Here is a 24,779-nt window from a genome sequence, read left to right as displayed (position 1 = left end):
TTGTTTGCTCCACTCACCGCCTTACGCTCATCATTGTCTCTAATGCCACCACCACCACCACCACCAGCAGGAGTAGGCTTTTATTTCAAACAAATCATACACTACCGCTGCTAACTAAAATCAGGAAGGCGAAAATCTCGAGCGCGATATCTTTGGTGACGGTTCTGAACTATCTTCAGAGGAAGATGGCACGTTCTTCTCTCCCTTCTCACATTATCTCCAACTCACCGCACTTGTTTCTCTCACAGATGTCCCACAGCAGCGCCAGAGACAGCAGCAACGCCGTCCCGTCGAAGAAGATACCTTTGGCTCATCTGGAGAATCTAGCGATGCTTACGTGCAGGAGCGCCAGGTCAAACCCAAACGTCGCGTCAAACGTCGCGAGGACGACGAACCTCGTAGGGTACAGAAAAAGCGCAAACGAAAACAACCGCTCACCGAGGAAGACCTTAACGATCTTCCCCCTGAGAAAGGTTTGTCTTAGAATTGAATTTACCGGCCCTGACAAACCGTTTCTCTAGCAAATAAACTTCGGCTAGACATGCAGTTCGATGCTATTCTCAAGCCCAAAAAGGCAAATCGGCAGAAGAAGCCAAAAAAAGATGACGAAGAGATTCTAGACCGGTTCGCGGATGAGGAAGTATCTCGTCTCAGGGAGGCCATGCTTGGTGCCGCAGCTGATGACGAACAAGCTAATCGCGATAAGCTCCCCGCTACCAACAAATTGAAACTTCTTCCTCAAGTAATGGAGGTCCTTCGCAAGTGCGCAGTCGCCCTTTTTTCTTGTTTCATCTGAGCGCTAATAATATCCCCCAGGCAATCACTCTCACAATCTATAATGGACAACAACCTTTTGGAAGGTGTCCGTCGCTGGCTGGAACCACTCCCAGACCGCTCTCTCCCAGCCCTTAATATCCAGCGTGACTTTTTTCCAATTTTAAAACGCATGGAATTTATCGACAGTGCCGTACTCAAAGAATCCGGCCTGGGACGCGTCGTGTTATTTTACACCAAATGCAAACGCGTTACATCCGATGTACAGCGCCTTGCCAACGAACTCGTATCTACCTGGTCACGCCCCATCATCAAGCGCAGCGCCTCATACCGTGATCGTGTCGTTCCGATCGCAGAGGAGGACGGCACAGAGCGCACAAACGAACGTCTCAACGCTATTTTAGCACGTGCAAAGGAGGGAGAAAAGAACCGCATCCGGAAGAACGCCGTTATGATCCCGCAGAAGGACATTGGCACGTACACGGTCGCACCGAGGACCAGTGCGAGCGTGATGAAGGGTAACCCGAGTGTGGATACTGATACTGTGCGCAGGAAAGTTAATGCTGAGCGGTTGAGGACCCTTTCTAGGAAAATGGCCACTCGTGCATGAGCACTGCATGTTGGCGGTGTTGATTCGAGTATTTTTGTATTCTAAACTTTGAAAATATAGCACCTGATTGATCCGTATCGGCACCTTAGAGTGTATATAAATGTAAACCACGAACTAGCTACGTGTTACTACCTGTCACTAGCAGAATGTGGATGTACAAGAGACCGAACCACAGAAAGAGGGTCGCTGAAGTTACTGACTCGAAAAGGTGAGCTCACGGCAGACTCATCAATGACATGCCCTTGAGTTTCGCGCGTTAGTCACGGGAGAAAGAATTGGCGCTGGGACTGATGGACCACGACCCGAGAGCTGATTATCATCGGCCTATTACGATCCCCGTAATTACAGCCGTTTGAACTTTGTAAAACGCTAGGCCGGTCCCAATTGCAAAAAAGAAAACAAGTCGGCAAGAAGTCAAACGAATGTGCGATGCCTTGTTACCACTCGCCACCATTCGGTTGCTAAGCCATGGCGAAAACTAGGTACCAGCTGGCAGTGTAAGGGCAGTCCTTAATGGGAATCAGGTCCTGGTCCTAGTCAAACCATCATGATGAACTGTCAACTTTCCACAATCAATCTCATTCATACATAAGATGTTACATACTATCCAGAAATTCATGGTACCTGACCAAACATAGCAATTCAAACAACGCCGTCCTGTTTTATTTCTGATGATTGGCCCAGTGTTCTGCAAACGGTTGTAACACGTCCGTGTTGGTCCTATTTCCGGACAACATGGGCAATTCGCATCGGCCAAAACACTGAACTGTCTGCGATAATTTCAGACTTTTGACACGACACTGGCGGCCAGGGGCATAGTTGGCCGTGTTCCTGACAATCATCGCCCCCGAAGCCGAGATTCCTTCTAGACGTGAGGTCCGAGCCAACCTCCGGAGAAACATCGTCAGCATTCGTGTGTACAGTTTGATGCAGGACTGGATGCAGACCATCTAGCAACTCACATTACTCAAAATACGAGTTGTCTGCGATGGTTTCAGACTGATTGACACAAGACTAGGGGTATGATTGGTTGTGTCCTCGCAATTATCGGCGCCGAAGCCGAAATCCCTTCTAGTCCAAAGCCAACCTCCGTATGTGTAGAATAAATGACCTAAATATCAGCAGCGTCAGGCTGCGACCTGTGACATTACATTGCTGTATTCACAGCTAATACAAATTAAGAACATCTGCCCATGACATTACGGTGGCCCGGTCCTGTTCCAAAAGCACGTTTGAAACCACTCGTGGTGCATGGAAAAGAGCACAAGGCAGACGATTGCAGTGTAAGGATGATTCGGGATGATACTCCACCCGGACACAGCCACCACGGATAGCTGACCAGGCGTGCGGACGAGAATGTCTGATGAGTCGGGGTCGTGGATATTTTCAGATGGAGCAATAAAGTCTCACATGTGTACGTAGAAGCGACCGACATCAATGGCGAATGTCCTCTGGCGTGAGGACTCAGGAGGGTTAGGATGCGATGGATCAGTTCTGTAGAAAGCGGCAGCGACATGGATCCAACAGCCATCATCATAGTTTTATAAGAAATAAAGCGTCTGAGCGCGGGGAAATTGACGGCAGAATGAAAAGGCGAACAAGCGACTTCGAAACTCTGGAAATTGACAGTAAAAAGCAATTGAAAGCTTGAGTAGCTCGGACTTGCTGCTTGCAGGCTTGCAGTAAAATCCATCACGTACGTTGATGACAAATTGTCTTGTCGCAGGTGGTGGGCAGTAACGTGTAATGCGTCATGCATTGCAGTTGGACCAGGATAGATTTTTCCGGTATAAGGTTGAGCTAACGGGCAACCTCCGTGTGCAGCCGTCTGTATAGGCCCGGGAACGACGAGCATGAAAATCAGTTTGTGATTGCAACCAACTTGAATGTGAATTAAACCTGGCCATCACTGCATTCACGAAGTACTACGAACGCCTAAACCATGTACTAGGAGTCGGTGAGGGCGTAGGCGCAACGTCTCATCATGATCATCAGGAGTAAGGGATGATACCACAATGGCCACCGATCCCAAAAATCCACGATGAGTTGAATATGGTCTCTGAGCCAACAGCTAAAAACCTTCGTCTCTAGTATGGGGGAAACGACCTTGATATCAACCGCGTCAGGTCGAACCTAAGTAGATCCGCGTTAAACGTTGTATGTCACAACTAAGAGCGTCTCACCCATGTTAAAGTAAACCTATCCTGTTCCAAGAATAACCTCTCAAAGTCACGCGTCGGGAAAGATTCATGGCAGACGGTAGCAGTGTAAGAACGGTTCGAGCTGAAGTCACTATTGTAACACGTGTGACCTAGGCAAGCAGGCTTGCAGATCAGATGGCCTGGTAAGTCGGAATCGGAGATACTTTTGGAACGGGCAATGACTTTTTGATTGAAGTCCCACATGTGCACGTGGAAGCGACCGTCGGCAGATAGCGCCTCCAGTCTATGCCCAGGAGTGGGGGTCCGATATCGAGGAAGAGCATAGGCCATTCTGCTACCGAAAACACTGATTCGGTGGCTTGGGTCATGCGGAAAGCAGCACGTATGCTGTGGTCCCCAGTCCGACCAGGGCATCGCGTTAAGCGCCTCTGAATGCAGGGCTTTTTCAGAGAAAATGGCCATATCGATGACCAAAATAACGGGCAATATGGGAAGGAGCATCTCCAAGACCATAATTTGGGACTCCGGGAGGGCACGTAGCTGGGCATAAGGTCTGGGCGAACTGTTGCGCCTTGGAGCAATGGAGTGGCGTGAACAACGCACGATGGGCAACGTGCAGAGTGGTACACCGGAAAGCAGTAGATGATTCGGCGCCGAGGCGGCCTGCCGAATTCTTGTAACGTATACAAGCTTATAGAAGCTTCCAAGTCGATGACAACAAATGTCTGCTGGTCTATGAAATGGAAATTGTACTGATGATGCCTTTGAACCTGGTGGTCTATAGGATGCTGCTGATGCTAAGAGTGGTAAAAATTTTCAATGACGGGACTTACACATTCTACCTGTCCTTTCTTCCAATCCACCACTTGTATGTACATCAGCTTCGCCCATGTATTGTCTGTGTGTGTACAATAGGGGACAACTATACGATCTCCACAGATTGCAGGTTCTTTCATGAACACAACATGGTGAATACCACGTGCATTAAAATGATGTCTGTAGTCCAAGGAAGTGCACGCTGAATCCGGATGCGGAGCCTGCGACGAAAGCATGTAGATCTCTAGCCAAAAAGCGTGCTGAGCCTGAGCGAAATTGTGCACGTCGATGGAATAAGGCGATGAAATTGTGACCACAAGATCCTGCAGAGGGTCGACGATGACTGACACCAAGTCATGCTGCGGTATGGGGGATAAGGTGTAGTTGGGCCATGTCCGGGTAGCATTTGTGCTGCACTCCTGAATTAAGAGATCGTTGTCTCTGGACATCCACCAAAGCCTAGACTTCATAGATTGTGTCTCTTGGGTAGCGGCATGCGCAGTAGGCACTGCTTCTTGAAAAACAGTGTTCACATGGAAATCAGACTGCGACATGAATGCTGATTTCTTTAATGAACTGTTCTTTTTAAAAAAGTCGATCGAGTCCCGGGTAATGGTCTCAGTAAAGCCCTGAGCAAAAAGCTCAAGCTTGTGTTGAATTTGCACAGAATGTCGGGCCGCATCCCTAAAGGTTTTGCAGGTCTAGCATCAATGGAAGTTAGCCTAGGGGGAACGTGGAACCACGAGAAATAGCGGACTGCTATTGCACAACGACAAAGGTCCCTTGGAGTGAGAAAAAACAAGATGTAACATATCAGCTCTGTAGGAAGCGACAAGAACCCAACGTTCGCCATAGTCGTGGTTCTAGAAGACGAAGACTTTACAAATGACTCTAGAGGTGCATGAGATTTTTTTTTTGCAAGTTCGGTGTTTGTATAATAATTTGTAATAGCCAATTCCAAATGCGTAACTTTCGGTCACATCAATGGTTCACCTCACGCAGGCTGCATCAATTTCTTCAGGGCACTCTCTATGTCGATACTAGTAGGCCTTGCGCACAACGAGTTAGTACAACTCACTGCACTTTATGACTGGCACTTGTCATACACCGAGGCGCTTCACGTGATTCTGAATCGGATTCCAGCTGTACCCCTGAGTGCGTAAAATGTACCAGAAAATAGATAAAACAGATATATGCAGAGTCACCTTCCTAGTCAGGCTAAGGACCTGAGGCCTGAGGAACTGTCAGTTTTAGCATACATACCTATTGAGAATCCGTTCTCGCTAGCAGGGTGTTCGAAGTGGATGGCGATTTCATGCGATTTTCGAGATTCGAATCTCGTCATCACATGCAGAACCACTTCTGAAATAATCGTTCACTCCAAGTTGACTACCACACCATGATATTCTTGCACATTTCCTGAATTTCTGAAAGGAGTGATCAGAGATCGGGCTATTTGCAACCCATCAAATTGTGCTCGCAGCGCTGCGGCCTGACGCCAAGTGTGACGGAAGAGGACTCTAAAGTCATTTGCAACACACTGTAGGAGACCAAAAATTGTGACAAATTTGTTCTCATTACATCATAATCTTGATATCATGACTTCGATTAGTGAAATATGTAATACCGATATGACTCGCCAAACATGCAGCCACTGGATGTCCAGTCGTAACGTCACGCATAGAAAAGTTCGTGCATGCGCACAATGTGGTCTCAGTCTTGCCGTTTGTGCGACGGAAGATCAAGTAGTCTTGCATGTCTTGGGAGTCGAGAGCTATATTTTCTGATTCAAGGACGGGGGACAGACATGTTCTGGTATGTGTGTTGGACGAGTCAGTTTTGGAAAGTGTTGAGTAGACGATGCACCATGTCATTATTTACATCTTGTCCTATCTTTCGAACCTCGTCCCCTTGCAAAGTTGGTGTGTATTCGCTCTTGTTACATCGGGGCGCATGCAAGTATCATGTCATTGAGCCAAGAAATTTGGTACAAGCAGTGCTACCACAGAAGCAGCTCTTTGAATCATTGGATAAGTATCATCCACGCCAGGACAAAGTAGAAAAGTCTACAACACGAGAATACCATTATTCCCGTAGCTCAATAGACTTCAGATATGACTCACAGGAGTGGGTATACAGCAAGCAAGATGCGCTGTGATTCGATTTTTGTGCCGTCCAAGAAGTTTACCGATGCTAGAGCCAAAATTCAGAGTCAGTGATTAGATGAGGTGAAGTGGGCCGAGCATACCCCATATGCACCAAGCCCAGGCAGCCAGGGCCACGGGCACACGCACCCAGATGACACGCACGAAGCATGAGATAAGTGCAGCGATATCTAATGGCGCTATGCAGTAGCCAAGTGCACAGAGCCCTTGAAAGAAGGACCTAGTCATTAGAGCGTGAATATTACAGCTGGAAATGAAATAAGGAAGACCAAGATGTGTTGCTTACACTCTGCCACCAAGAAGCTAGAACCATGTGAAAAGCAAGATTAGTGTCATTGCATAAGCGGCGACGAGCCTGTCCCACCTTAGCCTGGACGGTCACGACAAGGGAGCCAACGGACACGATCACAACTACAGAAGTGAATACACCTAACGATTGGTTGGATGGTGCCTGTGATCATGGAAAGCATGTAGCTCCTTGTACGTACAACAAATCAGGGACGTACATTCACGCTCAAGATGATGCCTAGGCATAGACAAAGCAACAGCGGACCCCAAAGATCCCAGTCTCTGCAAAGACGATGTCAACAAACGGGCCCGACTGGAGTCCCAGACGCCACAAACCTGAGAACTTCGCGTCCGCTGGACTTACGAGGGTAAAGAACATGCACCAACTTCGAGTATATCGAAAGCAAGTCGCGTGCCTGAGCCTGGGGTCAGCTCGTACGAAGTAAGGGTGGCTGCACTGACAATTGTGGTGGTGACAGGCTCATCAAGAGTGTCCGTTCCAGAATACCTAAAGAATGTTTGCACAGGATTCGATGCAAATATTACATGCAAGGCTTACCGAGTCTCGACTCGGATGCCGCCGACGGTTTGCCTGTTGGAACTACTAGACGAGCCATTGGAACCAATGTTGCCAGACACGTTCTGATTCGAAGCGGGAGCTGTCGAAGGCTTGGCTAATTGTTCTGGTTCCCTTGATTTTCCCTTGTCTACGGCTGGTGACGGTGCTGAGAACCCGGGGATGTCTTGCTCGTCTAGGTCGTCATCGTCGTCGTCGTCTGTATGACTTCCTGTTCGAATGATTACAAACGTCGTACAGATATAAAACCCACCTGGTTCTATAAATCGCGAAGTAGAAGTCAAGGGAGGATGGCTCATGGTTAGTTTATGTTGCAACTGTAAGTATGGGCACTGGGCAGTGGTGGCATGAATATGTTATGGCAGATGTTGGCACGGCAATCCATATAGGGAATTAATTTCCCGCGCCTATTTTGGATGGACTGACGCGTCGAGCAGTTTGTAACGTATTACACACCTGCACCGTACTTCAGCTAACATGGTTCGTGGCCAGCTGCGGTTCTTCACTTTTATCTGACTGTCTTACAGGGGAACGCACCATCCGGCATGCCTCCTAGCCAACCTCAGGGACAGGATAATAAGGATAATAAAGACAAAAAAGCCGAGCCGCCAAAGAAGAAGTGGGAGCCGCCTCTGCCGACGCGTGTTGGCAAGAAGAAAAGACGTGGACCAGCTACCGCCTCTAAACTACCCCCCGTCTTCCCTGCTACACGGTGCAGGCTTCGTCTACTTAAGATGGACCGCATTAAAGACTACCTGCTCCTAGAAGAGGAATTCATTCACAACCAAGAGCGTATGAAGCCCGAATCATCTCGTGAGGAGAAGAATCAGGATGAAAGGTCTAAGGTGGATGATATTAGGGGGACGCCGATGATGGTGGGCACGCTAGAGGAGATTGTTGATGATGATCACGCTATCATCAGTACTGCAAGTGGCCCGGAGTCCTACGTTTCGATCATGAGTTTCGTGGACAAGGACAGGATCGAGCCTGGGTGTTCAGTCCTACTAAACCACAAGAACCAGGCGGTAGTCGGCGTACTGGAGGACGATACCGATCCTCTAGTTAGTGTCATGAAGTTAGACAAGGCTCCCACGGAAAGCTACGCCGATATCGGTGGTCTCGAGAACCAGATCCAAGAAATCAAGGTAGTTTTCCTCCTTTATCATCGGAGTTGTCTTATGACGTTTCCCTTCCTTAACCCAGGAATCCGTCGAACTCCCACTAACACATCCGGAGTTATACGAGGAGATGGGGATCAAGCCGCCGAAGGGCGTCATCCTTTACGGAGTTCCCGGAACAGGAAAGACCCTCCTTGCCAAGGCAGTCGCAAACCAAACGTCCGCAACATTCTTGCGCGTGGTCGGTTCTGAGCTTATCCAGAAGTATCTTGGTGACGGTCCGAAGCTTGTTCGCGAACTCTTCCGTGTAGCCGAAGAACATGCCCCAAGTATTGTCTTCATTGATGAAATTGATGCTATAGGTACCAAACGGTAAACGATGCGGTTTTCTTTTCATTTACAAATATTGACGCTGACACTTTTGAAGGTATGATTCAACATCAGGTGGCGAGCGTGAAATTCAAAGAACGATGTTGGAACTACTTAACCAGCTTGATGGCTTCGATACTCGTGGCGACGTCAAAGTTATCATGGCCACAAATAAGATTGAGACGCTAGATCCCGCACTTATCCGACCAGGTCGTATAGACCGAAAGATTGAATTCCCATTGCCTGATGTGAAGACCAAGCGGCATATCTTCCGGTAAGCCTTTCCTCTTCCTTTACAAATTTAACAACGACTGAATAAATACAGATTACATACGTCACGCATGAGCCTGAGCGAAGATGTCGATCTAGAAGAGTTCATCATGGCCAAGGATGATCTTTCCGGTGCTGATATCAAGGCCGTCTGTACAGAGGCTGGTATGTTGGCTTTGCGAGAACGTCGGATGCGGGTGACAAAAGCAGACTTCACTGCTGCGAGGGAAAAGGTAAGTTGGACGTTTGAACTGCGGGTGACGTTGCTGAGCCATTGTAGGTTTTGTACAGGAAGAACGAAGGCACTCCCGAAGGCCTGTATCTGTAGCTTGTCCTTGTCGATTATTAATTCGCATTTCTCTACACTATCATCTGATTGATGTCCGCGCGTTTTGCAAGGTGGCTCTTTTATCTGTGAAACCTTCTGTCCACGCCCACGTCGTGATCTCACTATCTGTCCCCTCCTCTATTTAACTGAGGACATGCCACTGTTCTTCACACGCAGACGATCCTGTCAACCAGGGTGAGAGCTACAGTCCGGTCGAACCAGCCTTACAATGACATCTCAAAATTGACGATTGGTTGTTTTGGAAGAAGAAAGGCCGTGACTTCAACGTTGAAGAGTTTAGATTAAAAATGACCGAGGTGCAAGATGCTACACCTACATCGTAATCAGTTGACAATCATGCTCAAGTGAAAAGTACGCTTCCGTTGTATCCTCTGCTCTTGATCATCATAGTACTGGCTACCAGTGACCCCAGACATCAACACCGGTTCGTGCCCATGATGAATTTGATATAGTCTCTGGGCCAATGGCTTGAAACCTTCGTCTGCACCTGTAGGGGAAACAATATGAATATCACGGATTTACAGAGGGTGCTGGAGCGCGTGTGTTTGTGATTGTGACATTAATTTCCTATGTAGAATCGGCCAGACTATCCAAGACAGCTGCAAGCCGTCTTTTTCGATGCCGTTGCATCACTCACGGGGAAGAGGTATTGTTTGAAATTGCAAAGACCCGATCAACGCAGTGTGGAGATCTGAGAAGGATGCTCACGGACCTTCGTGACGGGGTCAGGTACATCAGCTTGCTTATCGGGTAGATCGTAACCTGGCATTATTATATCATCACTATCCCGCAAAGTTCGAATCGCTGGCATGCTACTTCGAAACACCAAATTGCATAGGTATTACAACGAAACGTACAAATTCATATTCTGATGCCCCCTGTAGGGTACCCGACATGTCTTCCCTTGCTACACACTACTGCTGGTTGTTATATGCACTCGCTCCTGGAAGGCAATCGAAGTCATGCCGGTTCCTGCATCAGAGCCGACCACGAACTTGGCGTGATATTCTCGAATGCTAAGGATCAAGCGTGGTCCCAGCACAAATAATTGCACAAGCATAAGAATTTGAAAAATGCCAAAATAAATCGGAGCTCTCAGAGAATATGGGACCTATGAAAATAATGAACCATGCTCGCACGTAGAGATCAATGAGATCGGCATACTGTTGAGACCATCGGAGACAAACAACCGAGCGAGAGGCAATAAACAACGACAAAGCTAGCGTGTGCGAAACTTCAGCGGGAAAAGAGAACCTTAAGATCATGAACTCACCTCGCAAAGTAAACACAGTGAGATTTCATTAAGACTACGAAACAATCTCCGATTATCCCTCCTGCTGAATATTGTCGCAGTTCACGGAGGTGTTTTGCAGCAATCCAACCTGCGAGACATAGTGCGAGGATCTCCCATATAGTGAGGAGCATTGAGTGCACGACACACAGAAGTACATCATCTCCTTTGACCGCAACAGTGCACTGGTATGTGCCAGATAGAACAACCTCCTCTGGAGTTGGTCAATGAGCCTGATACAATTAAACCTTTCATTCATAAATTAAAGCTTACCCACTGAGATATGCCTCAACATTATGGCGGTGACTACCGCGCCAGAGATGTTGACAACCAGGAAGATGACGACGAGAAATATTAGCACCTTTCTGGACCGCTGATACATGGCATGTAGCCGAGCGATCATGATGACTTGCATGACGTTTCAGTCAAGTCAGCATCATCAAATGCATAGCTCACCACCAAGCATTGCAGGTACGACTACATTTATCCAGCTTAGCGCGGAGCACATAATATAACCTGAATGGTGCATTTAGCGATAGGCCTCTGAAGACCACGCTGCAAAAGTTACTCACAACTGTGGCAGTCATCAAGTTGAATTAGGGAGTTGGTCAATAATATCACCCACCCCTGCGTGGGGGTACAGTTGATCGATACGGGGAATGATGTAGAATACTCACTGTATCTGTCATCGGAAATGTCGGAAGATTTACTACATACCGCCGATCAGAAGAAACAAACACGACATATGGGGAAACATACTCAGAATACAAATGCTGATTTGAGAGATGGTTGATTAGCACAGCGCCAATTATTTAGTCTTCCACACATACACAGCGCATACTATTCCAATATAGCGTAGCTAGGATTTTAAATCAGCAAGAATTGCCAATCACGCCATAACATAAGTTTCTTACACTGAGGTACATAACGGTCATCAACGACCAGCGTTGTTTCTGCCACGAATTAATTACGCCGGTTTCTTGAAGTGAGAATCCGCTCACCCAGACCAGTTCTACCTATAAAAGCATCCTTGAAATGGGTACTCCAATGGGATCAACCTACACCTACCTCTCGTGCAAATATCAATACTGGAAACACTTTAAGAAACTAAACTGAGTGGTTCTTGAAGACTACCCTGCTCACCCGAATCGTAGAACACCCCAACAGAGGCGGCAACTGTGAAACCGTAACCAAGGTTAAGATTGAGACATTGCCGTCATATCCTGGCACTCCACGAACCTATAAAATAGCTGCTAATATGATTAGCATCGATGTCATGCCACCGACTGGGATCATTCGAGACTTGGGTCATTCTGGTCTAGGGCGGGTGTAAGCGAGCAGTGAGCTTGACGGACGTATGAGGGGACGGTTGTGCTAGAAATTCCACCATTCAGCGCTTTTATGTCCCAAGGAGCGGATCTGTTAGATTGACCAAAATGAGTATTGTTGTATGATGTCAAATACGAAGGTGAATGAATCCGGGGCCCTTGATCAAATACAAGTATGCGAGTTGGATGTGCATTGATCAAGTAGTTCCATCAGTGGTGTTCATCCGAACACGGGCGTAGTAGTACGTAGGCGAGAAGTGACCATCGAAAGAGCCTACCATCAACTTGAAGTCAGTCACAATAACACCTCATGCGTACCTCCTCCCTCTTCGTCTGAGTTATCCTGGTTATCATATTACAAGGATGTCAAGCCTATGGTGAAGGCTATGCGACTCTGATGCAAACAGATCGGTGAAACGTATTGAACTACGTCTATCATGAAGTTGACACCTTGGTGTTTTGATGATACTGCTACTGGTAGGATAGGTGCCAGAGACTTGTAGCACATAGTCTTATCGTCATGCCGTGGGTATTATGACATCATTCTTAACTTGCAGGATAGGGACCAGGAATGAACACGATATATGTGTATATGCAAATATCTTGTATAAGTCAGTAGTACAACGACACCCTGGAACTACACTGACTCACCCAAAACTAAACCAACACCCCGAAACTCTTCGAGATCCATCTCCAACTCTTTCACAGATAAACTGAGCCGTCATGATGTGCATTCTGGAGGGGCAAATCCGATGATACTTATGCTGTGCGTGGGAAGTGAATTGATGAAGCTCTGCGGCGAGGTAGATGGCAGTGAGCAGCGTGTTTAATGATTGGGATGAGATCTGCTAGATGCCCAAAACCGTAAACGCCAAGTATAAGTGATTTTAATTGCACGATGATGACCACGATGAATGAACTTGAATACCACGGCACCAACACTCGACGTACTTACCTTTGGAAGGTGCCTCAAGCTAACAGTTTGTTGCTCTACAGCCGCACCCTCAATATATTCAAAATCAAGCTCTGCGTTTCCTAGACCCCGCATTATCAGGCCACGCATGTACGAGCGTCCTCCGTGCCTGGACCAAACAGCATATAGTCGCCCTCGCACCTGGTAAAAGATCAGCTAGTGAGGCGGGCCAGGACAGCACCAACAAGGACCATGATCATTCTTGGAATTACAATTCTAAATTGATATTATTTCGTTGATTATTTTGCTTTCAATCCAAACAACGCCAAATCCCCAACTTACATCAAGCTATTGGTGGTGGGCAACGCCCGCCAGCAAAGCATGACACTTATATAAGCTATCCCACGCTATAAACACACAGAGAAGTGAAACTTGACGCTATGTACCAAAGGAAAGACTTTTGTGTTAAGTGTTTGCAGGTGAAATGTGACGGATTGATGTTATAAACAAGAGTATCAGAATACATTTTGCAATTTCACGTTTGTGAGCATATTTTAGCCTCAGTAATGGTTGGTTTTAGGCCCTAAGAGCATACAACAAAAAATCTATTCTGAAATTATTGTTGGCTGGGGGGAAATGAAAATATTCCTTGCTGTGCATGAATGCGAACGACAACAGGTGTGGTACATAGAGGTCTCGGATGAAAACAGCCCCTGTAAACAGTAAAAGGTCAGCCACAATTCGTGATTTTCCAAAAACGGGACTTACAGCTTCAGTGCAGGTATGTGATGTGCTCGCGTTCCTTCGAAGTTTTACGTACTATGTGGAGTCAACTCTTATTTTTAAAGATGTTATGATATTTTAAGTCTCACCATAATCTTCACCATCAAATGGCATGTCAAGTACAGCCTGGCCCTTCCAAAAAAAGGTGCTCTAAAGCCAAGAATGAACAACTTTGATGTGCCTGCATGAATACACAATGACACTCAAGAATTCATGAATGCCATGTTTACTGATGAAGATCATGCTCACTTACAACATTGAGCATGGAAAATTGATACGAGTGAAGTTGAGAGGCAGCAGTGGGAGGCATTGATTCAGCATAAGCTTGATTCTGCCACTGCTGCCAAGAAGAAGGCTACAGGGAAGCAGGCATCTGATTCTGCCAAGGAAACTTGTTTTGCAGGTGTTGTGCTGGTGCTCGATCAAAACCAACTCGTATGCTTGCTTGGTCCAGCTCTCAAGGATCAGATTGAGGTTTATTGCTGTCTAGGAGCAGAGAAGCATATTCCACTCAAATCACACCTCAAGAGCAAGTCACAGCACCTTGAGTTGCTCAAGAAGCTTTTGGGTCATCACTCAGCATGTTTACAAGGTGAATTGGTGACTCATGACAATGATCTCAACAACACAAATGATGACACTTAGGTGGATACCAATATGCTCCCTTGCAAATATTGCATATAACCTATACTTACTTGATCACATAATTCAGTGCTGCACATAGGATACTTTAGCATAATCTACACTAGTTTCCACCACAATATAATGCACAATAACTGCTTTGCTGTTGAGTACGCACTCGGTTTCAAGAAAATGGACCATTTAGGGGTTTTTGGCTTATATAAGCGTCACACTTTGTTGGTGGGCATTGCCCACCACCAAAGCTATTACACCAACACATCATAATATCAGATCTCTCATTTTCAACATTAAAATTCTTTTCTAGGTCACACCTAACAGCAATATGCATGATGCATGAGCACCTGCCAATTGTTTGTTCCTCATTCAGCATCTCATGCTTCCACCTGTGTAGACACTGAACACCCTTTTGATATGTTGCTCTGTAACCAGAATTCCTCAGACCAGCCCCAACGTACTGGTGGTATCCAGGATGAACTTGACTCAATGCAATCCAAGACATACTCAGAGAAGAGGGCTTGCTTTGCAGAGATGTTGGGGAAGCACAAACTCACTGGCAAACCCAGCTCCAAGGATCATCAACTGGTGTGACAATCATACTGGTGCTAGGTGCATATGATCAATAGTACAGTTCTTCTCACCTTCAGAAAAGGAGATAAAGTGCGGATCATTAAATCCATATATATCGACCCATCTGCTCTTACTCCGGTCCAGTCCTAGGAATCTGCCCTCCCATGTCCTATCCATGTCCACCTATCTCCGCTGGTGCATTATTTTTCCCAAATGTCATTGCTAAACAAGCTGCAGGTCTTATTACACAACTACTCATGATCTGCAGCGCATGATGTCTTATTACCTATAGACTCATTGTGTGCTTGCTAACTACACTACAATTCTTGCCTATGCATTCCGGACATTCACATGCTATGATATAAACAACCACAGTACATATGATTGAGTAGTTTCCTTCCCCCTGGACTCAGCTCTATAGGAGAGTCATTCTTGTGTTATTTTTGTAGACCTTGCACTATCCATCTATTTTGCTCTTTCTTGGCAATCCTGCACATTTTGACCACTCTGAAGTTCTGTACCACTAGGATCTTACCCTTAAGCTCTTGCAAGAATACCCGACCCATGACCAGTAGTTTAGCATAGTTCTTCATTCGCGCTATATCTCTTGCGACCGGCTGCTCCATAGAGCGTGGTCGATTTTGTGCACATTACATCTGCTGCACTGGCATCTGACATCCAATACACTTGCTCATATCTTCCAATGGTTCATCCTGCTCTTGTGATACTAACATCGGTTGATTTTTGCCTGCGCTCATGGTCGATTCTTTGGCATAGAAATTCAAAGGTATACATATGGTCCGTGCTCAAGTTTCTTAGGCCGACATAGGTTATAACTCCTTCGCTCACTTACTTCCCTTGCACATAATTGAAGGAAGTGCTTCAATAGCAGTCCTCTCAGGCCGATCAATTAACTCGTGCCTCTTAGGATAAGTAGTGCTAGTTGCTAACCACCTAGTACCAATTTCTTCTTCACACTGGATGGGTGTGCCTGGCTGCAGACCCAGGGAGGACAGGAATGGCTACAGACAGAGGAAGGATGAGACTAGCTGCGGACTCAGGCAGGATGAGACTGGCTACAGATCCAGGCAGGACAGGACTGGCTGCAGACCAAGGAAGGATGAGACTGGCTGCAGATCCAGGCAGGACGATACTGGATGCAGACCCAGGGAGGGGAAGACTGGCTGCAGACTGAGGAAGGACAATACTTGCTGCAGCCCCAGGGAGGATGAGACTGGCTGCAGAGCCCCCACAATCAACTGTGGCAGTCCACTCCTGTGGTCTCCATCTGGGAATACTTGAGGACATCGGAAGCAATCAACAAGTAAATCATTATCAGTGATGTGCCTTTACTGCCAGCTCTACAAGTAATCTAGCAGTTTAAGGCCTTGCCAGATTTCTTGATGTTTCCAGTGTTCCTAGCATTAAGACACCACCATAATTCCACCTCTGCATTACTGAAAAGTCTTTTTCTACCAGACAGGGAGATCATTCATGCTATGAATACCTTTAAGAGGTTCACAAATGAAGCACTGGAATGCAGTTGAACAGCTTCTGATGCCTATCACAACTGGGCTGTACATCTTTCGCATGCTCCCCATCCATGAAATGACACGCTTGGTCACATATTCTTTGAATGATCATATTATCTCCTGGCTGGAAACAGAGTGGTGTTTGAAGGGTCTGCGATCTTGCCTTGATATTTTATCCAAAGGGCAGAAATTTGCAAAGGTATGCATTTTTATATGTAATAATCTTCAATTCACTTACTTAACAAGCTGATACTGCTTTGTTTCAGGTTCTGGTTTTCTTGATTTTATGACACCCCTTGTAATTCTCTCTCATGCTCAGTTTGAATACATCAGGGAATTGTGCAATACCTATGTGAGCCTATATGGCCTATGTAGATCGTCTAGGTCATTAGGTTTCCCCCACCTCCATAGGCACCACATAAGCACAGCTACATATGGTAGACATTCATAGGTACTGTATTGTCCATAGGCATGAAGGCTATGATAGGCTCAGTACGAGCTTAGGGTCTGTGGTGCTGGTAGTATGATTCTGAATTTGCAATGAGTACACTAATAACATGATACTAGTAATACTCCTTGTCTGACTCTACACGACCATCCCATTCTGCAGCTGCCACAGTGAATTTGTCTGTCGAGAAGTTCTCTGTACTGCCTCCCATGCTGAATGGATCCTCCAGAACACTTGTGTGTCAACTGTCCAGTGTCCACATCAATCAGCTTCAAGACTACCACACAAGTGTGTTGGCCCACATACCAAGTATGTCTTAGAACCCTCTTGCAGATCTTCAGCAAAACACTGACATGCTTTGTGCCCTCGTGAAACTTGACCAGCATGTTGAAGTAAATGTTGAAGATGGTTGCATAGCACTCTTTGTAGAAGCGTGTCTTGCTTTTTGTGCCACTGGTCCACTCCACAATGCAAGCCTCAATCTATGAGAAGCAATCAGCCATGAGATCAATGGTAGAGCAAAAATACTCACCCCAGTGAGAACCACTGCAATGATACCCCAGCTCACCCCACCAGTAGTAGAATCCTTGAAGTAGCTTGGTGGAGTAGTGCCCAATGAGTTTTTCTTATTGTAGCACCACTTAATGACTCCATTGACAATAATGTCAGTCTCAAATAGTCCTTTTCCTGCTTCATGATCCTGCCAGTTTACAGTCAGTGCATGCCATCAAACATGGTGAATGTAAAATGTAATCACCTTGCACATGAGAGCTTATGATTTGCAAGGACAGGAGCTGCACATGCTGCATTAGATTTGATGGCCTTGGGGTTTTTTTCGTTACTGAATCCAAACTCGGTCTCAACAAGTGGGTGTAGAATAGTCTTGAGGTTGCTGCATAGATTAGAGCCACGTTCAGTGATCTAATAACGAGTACACAGTGTGCTCCCAGTCAGACTTGTGAACACTAATAGTAATGGTGAGATACTCACCAATTTATACACATCTTCATCAAAATCGATTTGAATGCCTTGAGAGTGGCAAGTGGCTGCCCATGCTTGGCCAGACCAGTCTTGCACTTGAATGTTGTTTGGATAAATGGTCAAGTTAGCGAGAATTGACTGGTAGTGACTGATGGCCAGATGGACCATTGCAGCACAAAGTTTGTCAAAGTCGGCTGAATGAAGGCACCTGCAGGTACCACCCTCACCCACCTTCACTTTCTTGACCACCTGAAGGCCTTTGGTTGTTGCCAGTAATGGATAACCAGCACATTTAATTCCAAGTCCAGAAGACATGAGTGCACTAACAAAAGGGTGTTGTGGCACTGGGGAGCTAAACAGTGACAACTCAGCAGTGTCTGCATCCACTGGTTGTGTCAATAATGATGCCAATGGGGATGATGTGGCAGGCCCATATGCTCCTGCCCATCTATCACCATAACTTGTTGTGTCAGTAGGTCCACAGGCACCACTCATTAGCACCAATTCTCATGCCACCAAGCAACACTCAAGTTCAGGTGGGGAGATGACAGGTGTTGCATACTGCTGTGGAGTAGCCTAGTACATCCCATGCCAACTTAAGTCAAACACATAATCAAGCTTCAGTGAACAAAAAACACTCACTGGCTGTGAAAAGACATGTTCCTGTGGCCCACAATGCTGTAAGAGCATTGGATCAATGACATCATCAGATGGTGGTACATGGCTCAGTGGTGCAGATGGAACATGAGTTGACCACTGAGTGAGTCAAGGTGTTTGGGTTGGAGCTCATTGATGTGTTACACTGGATTCAAGTTGCACAGCTTTAAATGTGAACTAAAAAAAAAATGAGGACAGGACCATCTATTAATATTGGCATGCACCACATCTTGATCCAATTCAGTGTCTGAATCATGCTCTTCAGACTCTGGGTCCAAATGATGAAATACATTGATCTCTTCAAGTGCCTGTTGGCCTCTCAGAGCTTGATGAGCATACTGATCAAATTTTCTTGCCTCTTTTTCATTTGAGGCTTCCTCTGTAGTAAGTCAATAAGCATTGGAGTGTTGTGTGTGCCCAGCACATACCAAGTGCTTGTTTTTTTGAGGTCTTGCAGCACACTCATGCAGTTTTGAGGGTGCCATTCATCTGTGTTGAATCCATCAATTGATCGGGGTTGGTGCACTCAGCTCTTTTTTCTTGTGTCTTTGTGCAGCCATCTGACTTGTTGAGATGCTGATCAGTGGTGATGGGACAATGTTGCACCAGGAAAAAAATCAAGATTAGCTAGATAGCCCAGTGTGGCAAGATGTGAGACAGGTTCAAACCTTAATTGTCTGTGAGGCAACCAATACACAGTTAATATCTGCCATCAGCTCTAAGCTCAATAGAAACTGACCATTCAACATGCCTACTTGCAAGGATTGTGGCCATTGGGTCCCTACTGCCTCTGGACTCAACAAGCACATCAGCAAGTCTCAAAGTTGCCACACAAAGTGGATCAAATGGCTGCAAAACTTCAGCATCAACATCTTCAATCTTGGTGGATGGTTTGCTGAGCCTCAGCCAGCAGATTTTGGTGATGGCAGCAAGGATGAACTGGACTCAGCAGACATTAATTTCACCAATGAATATGAAGCTACCCCAGAGCCCAGGCCAGACTTACCTCAACACTCGGAATGACAAGGATGAGTTGAAGTAGAAGAGGTACCAGACAACTCAGAGACAAGCCCTGCCCAAGATAATGTGCATTGGATTGAATCCTATCCTGCAGAGGCATTAGCAGGTGTACTTACGACAGAACAGAAGAACATACCCACAAAGTTCTATAGGATCCAGGATGAGTTGGAGAACAGTGATGAAGGGATGTGGGGGCTATTTCACAATGAAGACGAGTGGGAGCTTGTGAAGTGGCTCATTCAGAATGTAGGGCAGAATCAGACCAACAAATTCCTCAAGCTTCCAATTGTGAGTCGCCTAACTGGACCGTATTTCTTTTCTAAAATGAATTCCTTACCAAGATCAAAGACCAGACCAGCCTTTCATATACCACCGCCAAGGCATTCTTGAAAAAGATTGATGGCCTTCCCACAAAAACTCCAGCCTGGCACTGCGATATCGTAAAAGTCACTGGAGATCTAGTTGATGGAGACAGTGAGATGTTGATGACAGAGTTAGAGTTGTGGCAGTGGGATCCAGTGGAATGTGTTTGCAAGCTCATTGGAAACCTGGCCTTCAAGGAGTTTATGGCCTATGCACCTGAATGAGCTTATGAAGACACCCAGGGCAAGAGTCAGATATATGACAATATGTGGACCTGCGACTGGTGGTGGGAGACACAGGTGAGCCATAAGTAGTTAGACAAGGAAACTTGAAGCATACTAATCAATGAATTGAACAGGGTAAATTAATACCAGGTGCAACAATAGCACCTCTCATCCTTGCCTCTGATAAAACCAGTCTGTCTCAATTTCACAGAGACAAGTCAGCATGGCCCATCTATATGACCATCAGCAACATTGAGAAGTCAACATGTTGAAAACCACGCATGCATGCCACCATCTTGATTGGATACTTGCCAGTAGCAAAGCCACATGGTCAGTTGCAGGGTATCAACTTTTTCATGAGTGTATGCGGCGTCTTTTGCAACCCTTGATCGCAGTGGGTTGTGAGGGGGTTGAGATGGTCTGTGCTGACAGGAGGGTGCAGCAAGTGCATCCTATACTAGCAGCTTATGTCATGGACCATCCTGAGCAGTGCCTTGTTGCATGCATGAAGGAGAGCTTTTGCCCCAAGTGCTGTGTTCATTGTGACAATCAAGGAGAACTACTCACGTCCCTTCTACGTGACCCTGACCAAACAATCACAATCCTGGCACACAAGCAATCAGGCCAGAGAGTTGCAGCTTACACTTGAGAAGGCCTATGTCCTGTCTACCATCCTTTCTGGGCAGATCTGCCCCATGCCAACATCTTTGTGAGTCTCACACTGGACATACTACATCAACTCCACAAAGGAGTCTTCCACAACCATCTTCTGAAATGGTGTACCAAGATAGCAGGGGAAGATCAGATTGATGAGCAATTTCACATGATGATGAACTATCCCAGCTTTCAATATTTCTCCAAAGGCATTTCCCTCATGTTGCAGTGGACAGGGACAGAGCACCGCAAAATGCAATGGGTTTTTTTGGGTGTACTCACAGGTGCAGTTCAACCAACTGTATTCCATGCTGCACGAGCTGTGCTAGATTTTATTTATTATGCTCAATATCATGCTCACACCTCACAGACACTTGATGCCCTCCAAAACACACTGGATGAATTCCACACACACAAGCACATATTCACAGATCTTGGGGTGCGCGATGACTTCAATACCCCCAAGCTTCACTCGATGATGCACTACATCGACTCAATCAAGTCCCAAGGTTCTGCTGACAGCTTCAACACAGAGTTCCCAGAATGTTTGCACATAGATTTCGCCAAAAATGCATACTGTGCAACTAACAAACAAGACTATGTAGCACAGATGACGAAGTGGTTGATGCGACAGGAGATGGTTGATCAGTTCACAGCTTACCTTGACTGGCAGTTGCAGAGATTTGGTGAGGACTTGGAGCCAGCAACTGGTGGAGATGAGGACAATGATGACAATGAAGAGATGCCAACCACTGCACCTATGAACAGTGATGAAGGATCAAGCACCCAGCCCATTCCAGTATCAACACACATCCTCCCATCCCATCCTTCATTCAAGGCATTGACCATCACTACTATCATGCACATGTTCAGCACTATGAATTTTTTGCCTGCATTGACTCAGTTTCTTCACCTCGACATAGTACCTGCGAACAGACCTATTGTCAGCGAATGGGATTGGTTTCATGCTTATTGGCGTCTCTCCATCCCATATGAGAAGCTACCTGCCATTCACATAACAAATGGTCTCAATCGCATTCATGCGACTCCCCCAACTGCACCAGCTGGCTGTTCATCTGGTGCTATTGGCAAATTTGATACTGTACTTGTGCAAGTTGCAGGAGATGCTAACATGCACACCCAAGGGACTGCATTAGAAGGTCGGTGTCTTGTTTCATTGAGTTGTCTACAAGATTTTGAGTTGCACTCACACCTAGGTCTTCAAGTCGCACAACTGCAGTTCATTTTCGAGCTGCCACGTCACCTCACAATTGTCGGTAAACCCAATCAACTGGCTTATGTTGAATGGTTCCAGCCTTTTCGTGCTTGGGATGAAGTGTTTCAAATGCATGCTGTGACTTGTTCTTATGCTGGTCGGGTGCCCCACTCTGCTGTCATCCCAGTGTCAAGCATTGTTCACAGTTGTCACCTCATTCCAAAATTCGGTACTCGAGTGGATAGGAGTTGGTCTGCAGGACATGTATTGGATAGTTGTAAGACATTCTACCTAAATTCCTGGATAGACATGTATACTTTTATAAAACCCACAATCCATTGAAAGTCTAACAAACTTCTGTGCAAATGGTTGAATCACCACAGTAAGCATCATACTTGACACATGAATCTTTCAAAGTCTGTGAGTGGCAGCGGAACATGTTAATTTCGAGCAATTAAGCTCGGCAGTTGGCTTTGGTCAGCGATTTCTCGGTATCCCATCGATTGTTGATGAGTTCGTGCAGGTATCCGACCGTAACCTCAATGATCTCTAGCATAGATGGACCATTAGTATGCGCTAGCCCAGTGGCAATGATATACTCACCACTATCCTGTTGACGTTGTTCCTCTTCCACCTCCACCTTTTCCTGGGCCCATTGCAGAGCTAGTGCTTCTTCCTTCTTGAGCTTTTCTAATTGGAGGCTAGCCCACCGGCGAAGACGAGGACTGGAAATGATCATATGTCAGCATAGATATACAGTGGATCGGAATTTCTTACCATTTGGGCTTCTGCTCGTCCTGAGGCATGGCAGCATCAAGTTCAGTGGCAGACTCGGAGGGTGTGCCTGGTACGACGACGTCGGCATTGCTACTGGTGGTCTCCGAGTTGGCAGTCTGGTGTATGGTGGGACATAAGCTGTCGGAGTTGTTAGTTATTCAACAACTCGAGAAATACAACAAATTTGTACCGCTTGAGTGATTTTCCTTCCATAGAAGTTAGTAGTGTGGTCAAACGAGAACAAGTGTGAATGAACATTGAACACGCATACTGAGAGAAAGAAATTTTGATTGCCTACGCGGCCTACAGAGTCGACACATGAGTTGAGTGTTCTAAAGAGCCTACAGAACCTATCATAGACCTACCTAGGAGCGTGTGATCTACGTAGGAAACAGCTGCCTACAGGAATTTCGCGTTTTCCTGATGTACTACGACGACAGTGTTCTTGGGGTATATATCTCCTTCCTCGATTCTTTCGTTACTGACCTGTATGCAGGCGGAGATCCCCGGGCAAGATCAGAATGGCTATGATGCGGGACCCAATTTTTTCCGGGGGATGCAAGAAGTGAGCGAAACAGTGGAGAATAACTTCCATTTTTTCTCTCATGCTGCCCCAAGACAGCTGCAAGCCACCTTTTTCGATGCCGTTGCATCACTCACGGGGAAGAGGCATTGTTTAAGGATAGCAAAGACCCGATCAGTGCAGTGTGGAAATCTGAGAAGGATGCTCGCAGACCTTCGTGACGGAGTCAGGTACATCAGCTTGTTTACTGGGTACATCGTAACATGGCATTATCATATCATCACTGTCCCGCAAAGTTCGAATCACTGGCATGCTACTTTGAAACACCAAATTACATAGGTATCACAATGAAACGTACAAATTCATATTCTGATGCCCCCTGTAGGGTACCTGACATGTCTTCCCTTGCTACACACTACTACTGGTTGTTATATGCACGCGCTCCTGGAAGGCAATCGAAACCATGCCGGTTCCTTCATCGGGATCGACCACGAACTTGGCCTGATATTCTCGCACGCTAAGGATCAGGTGTGGTCCCAGCACAAAAAATTGCACAAATATAGAAATTTGAAAAACGCCCGAATAAATTTGAGCTCCCAGGGAATATGGGATCTATGGAAATATTAGCCATGCTCGCACGTAGAGATCAATGAGATCGGCATACTGTTGAGACCGTCAGAGACAAATAACCGACCAAGAGGCAAGAAAAAACAATAAAGCTAGCGTGTGCGAAACTTCAGCGGGAAAAGAAAATTTCATTCGCCTTGTGATCATGAACTCACCTCGCAAAGTAAACCATGTGAGATTTCATCAAGATTCTGAAACAATCGCCGATTATCCCTCCTGCTGAATATCGACTGCATTTCACGTAAGTGTTTTACAGTGATCCAACCTGCAAGACACATTGCGAGGATCTCCCATATAGTGAGGAGCATCGAATACATGGCATCCAGAAGTACATCATCTCCCTCGTACTTAATAGTACACTGGTATGTGCCGGATAGAATAACCTCCTCTGTATTTTGTCAATGAACCTGATAAAATAAAGCCTTTCATTCATAAATTAAAGCTTACCCACTGAGATATGCCTCAAGATTATGACGGTGACTACCGCGCCATAGATGTTGACAACCAGGAAGGTAGGTGACGAGAAATATCAGCACGTTTCTGGACCGCTGATACATAGCATATAGTCGCGCAATCATGATGACTGGCATGATGTTCAGTCGGGTCAATATCATCGAATGCGTAGCTCACCACCAAGTATCACAGGCACAACCACAATGATCCACTTTAGCGTGGAGTACATAATATAACCTGAATGATTCAGTTAGTGATCGGCCTTGGAGGACCACACCCTCC

General features: G+C 46.2%; 7 protein-coding genes across 7 annotated transcripts; 4 read left to right on the top strand and 3 right to left on the bottom strand.

Moving 5' to 3' along the window:
- Positions 1 to 42: 42 nt before the first annotated feature.
- On the top strand, positions 43 to 1,384 carry BJ212DRAFT_1476782 (uncharacterized protein; the record flags this gene model as incomplete). The annotated part of the gene is made up of 4 exons (XM_041339435.1): positions 43 to 72; positions 125 to 473; positions 522 to 762; positions 817 to 1,384. The coding sequence occupies 4 exons, from the start codon at positions 43 to 45 to the stop codon at positions 1,382 to 1,384; spliced, it is 1,188 nt and encodes a 395-aa protein (XP_041197989.1).
- Positions 1,385 to 2,104: 720 nt separating this feature from the next.
- Positions 2,105 to 4,916, bottom strand: BJ212DRAFT_1296446 (uncharacterized protein; the record flags this gene model as incomplete). Its single annotated transcript, XM_041332456.1, has 8 exons — positions 2,105 to 2,272; positions 2,347 to 2,495; positions 2,795 to 2,943; positions 3,085 to 3,212; positions 3,464 to 3,517; positions 3,568 to 4,117; positions 4,150 to 4,343; positions 4,380 to 4,916. The coding sequence occupies 8 exons, from the start codon at positions 4,914 to 4,916 to the stop codon at positions 2,105 to 2,107; spliced, it is 1,929 nt and encodes a 642-aa protein (XP_041197988.1).
- A 1,469-nt stretch (positions 4,917 to 6,385) lies between these two features.
- On the bottom strand, positions 6,386 to 7,691 carry BJ212DRAFT_1444817 (uncharacterized protein; the record flags this gene model as incomplete). The annotated part of the gene is made up of 10 exons (XM_041338015.1): positions 6,386 to 6,428; positions 6,486 to 6,555; positions 6,611 to 6,747; positions 6,814 to 6,830; positions 6,892 to 6,978; positions 7,034 to 7,097; positions 7,152 to 7,231; positions 7,278 to 7,323; positions 7,375 to 7,603; positions 7,646 to 7,691. 10 exons carry the CDS (start codon positions 7,689 to 7,691, stop codon positions 6,386 to 6,388), a joined length of 819 nt encoding a protein of 272 aa, XP_041197987.1.
- A 246-nt stretch (positions 7,692 to 7,937) lies between these two features.
- BJ212DRAFT_1262015 (P-loop containing nucleoside triphosphate hydrolase protein) lies at positions 7,938 to 9,477 on the top strand (the record flags this gene model as incomplete). The annotated part of the gene is made up of 5 exons (XM_041330234.1): positions 7,938 to 8,537; positions 8,596 to 8,882; positions 8,938 to 9,153; positions 9,205 to 9,382; positions 9,430 to 9,477. 5 exons carry the CDS (start codon positions 7,938 to 7,940, stop codon positions 9,475 to 9,477), a joined length of 1,329 nt encoding a protein of 442 aa, XP_041197986.1.
- Positions 9,478 to 13,688: 4,211 nt separating this feature from the next.
- On the top strand, positions 13,689 to 15,043 carry BJ212DRAFT_1296443 (uncharacterized protein; the record flags this gene model as incomplete). The annotated part of the gene is made up of 5 exons (XM_041332455.1): positions 13,689 to 13,708; positions 13,801 to 13,811; positions 14,076 to 14,405; positions 14,526 to 14,674; positions 14,885 to 15,043. 5 exons carry the CDS (start codon positions 13,689 to 13,691, stop codon positions 15,041 to 15,043), a joined length of 669 nt encoding a protein of 222 aa, XP_041197985.1.
- A 2,074-nt stretch (positions 15,044 to 17,117) lies between these two features.
- Positions 17,118 to 18,298, bottom strand: BJ212DRAFT_1476776 (uncharacterized protein; the record flags this gene model as incomplete). Its single annotated transcript, XM_041339434.1, has 5 exons — positions 17,118 to 17,235; positions 17,309 to 17,484; positions 17,535 to 17,702; positions 17,792 to 17,923; positions 17,993 to 18,298. The coding sequence occupies 5 exons, from the start codon at positions 18,296 to 18,298 to the stop codon at positions 17,118 to 17,120; spliced, it is 900 nt and encodes a 299-aa protein (XP_041197984.1).
- Positions 18,299 to 19,387: 1,089 nt separating this feature from the next.
- On the top strand, positions 19,388 to 22,637 carry BJ212DRAFT_1534040 (uncharacterized protein; the record flags this gene model as incomplete). Its single annotated transcript, XM_041341798.1, has 7 exons — positions 19,388 to 19,530; positions 19,813 to 19,948; positions 20,002 to 20,185; positions 20,249 to 20,322; positions 20,382 to 20,514; positions 20,571 to 20,825; positions 20,901 to 22,637. 7 exons carry the CDS (start codon positions 19,388 to 19,390, stop codon positions 22,457 to 22,459), a joined length of 2,484 nt encoding a protein of 827 aa, XP_041197983.1. The 3' UTR covers positions 22,460 to 22,637.
- Positions 22,638 to 24,779: the final 2,142 nt, after the last annotated feature.

Source organism: Suillus subaureus (assembly GCF_016647635.1).
Source record: "Suillus subaureus strain MN1 chromosome Unknown BJ212scaffold_4, whole genome shotgun sequence".
Classification (NCBI taxonomy): Eukaryota; Fungi; Basidiomycota; class Agaricomycetes; order Boletales; family Suillaceae; genus Suillus; species Suillus subaureus.
Note: the sequence above shows the minus strand (reverse complement) of the source record. Positions and strands in the feature narration are given on the sequence as shown.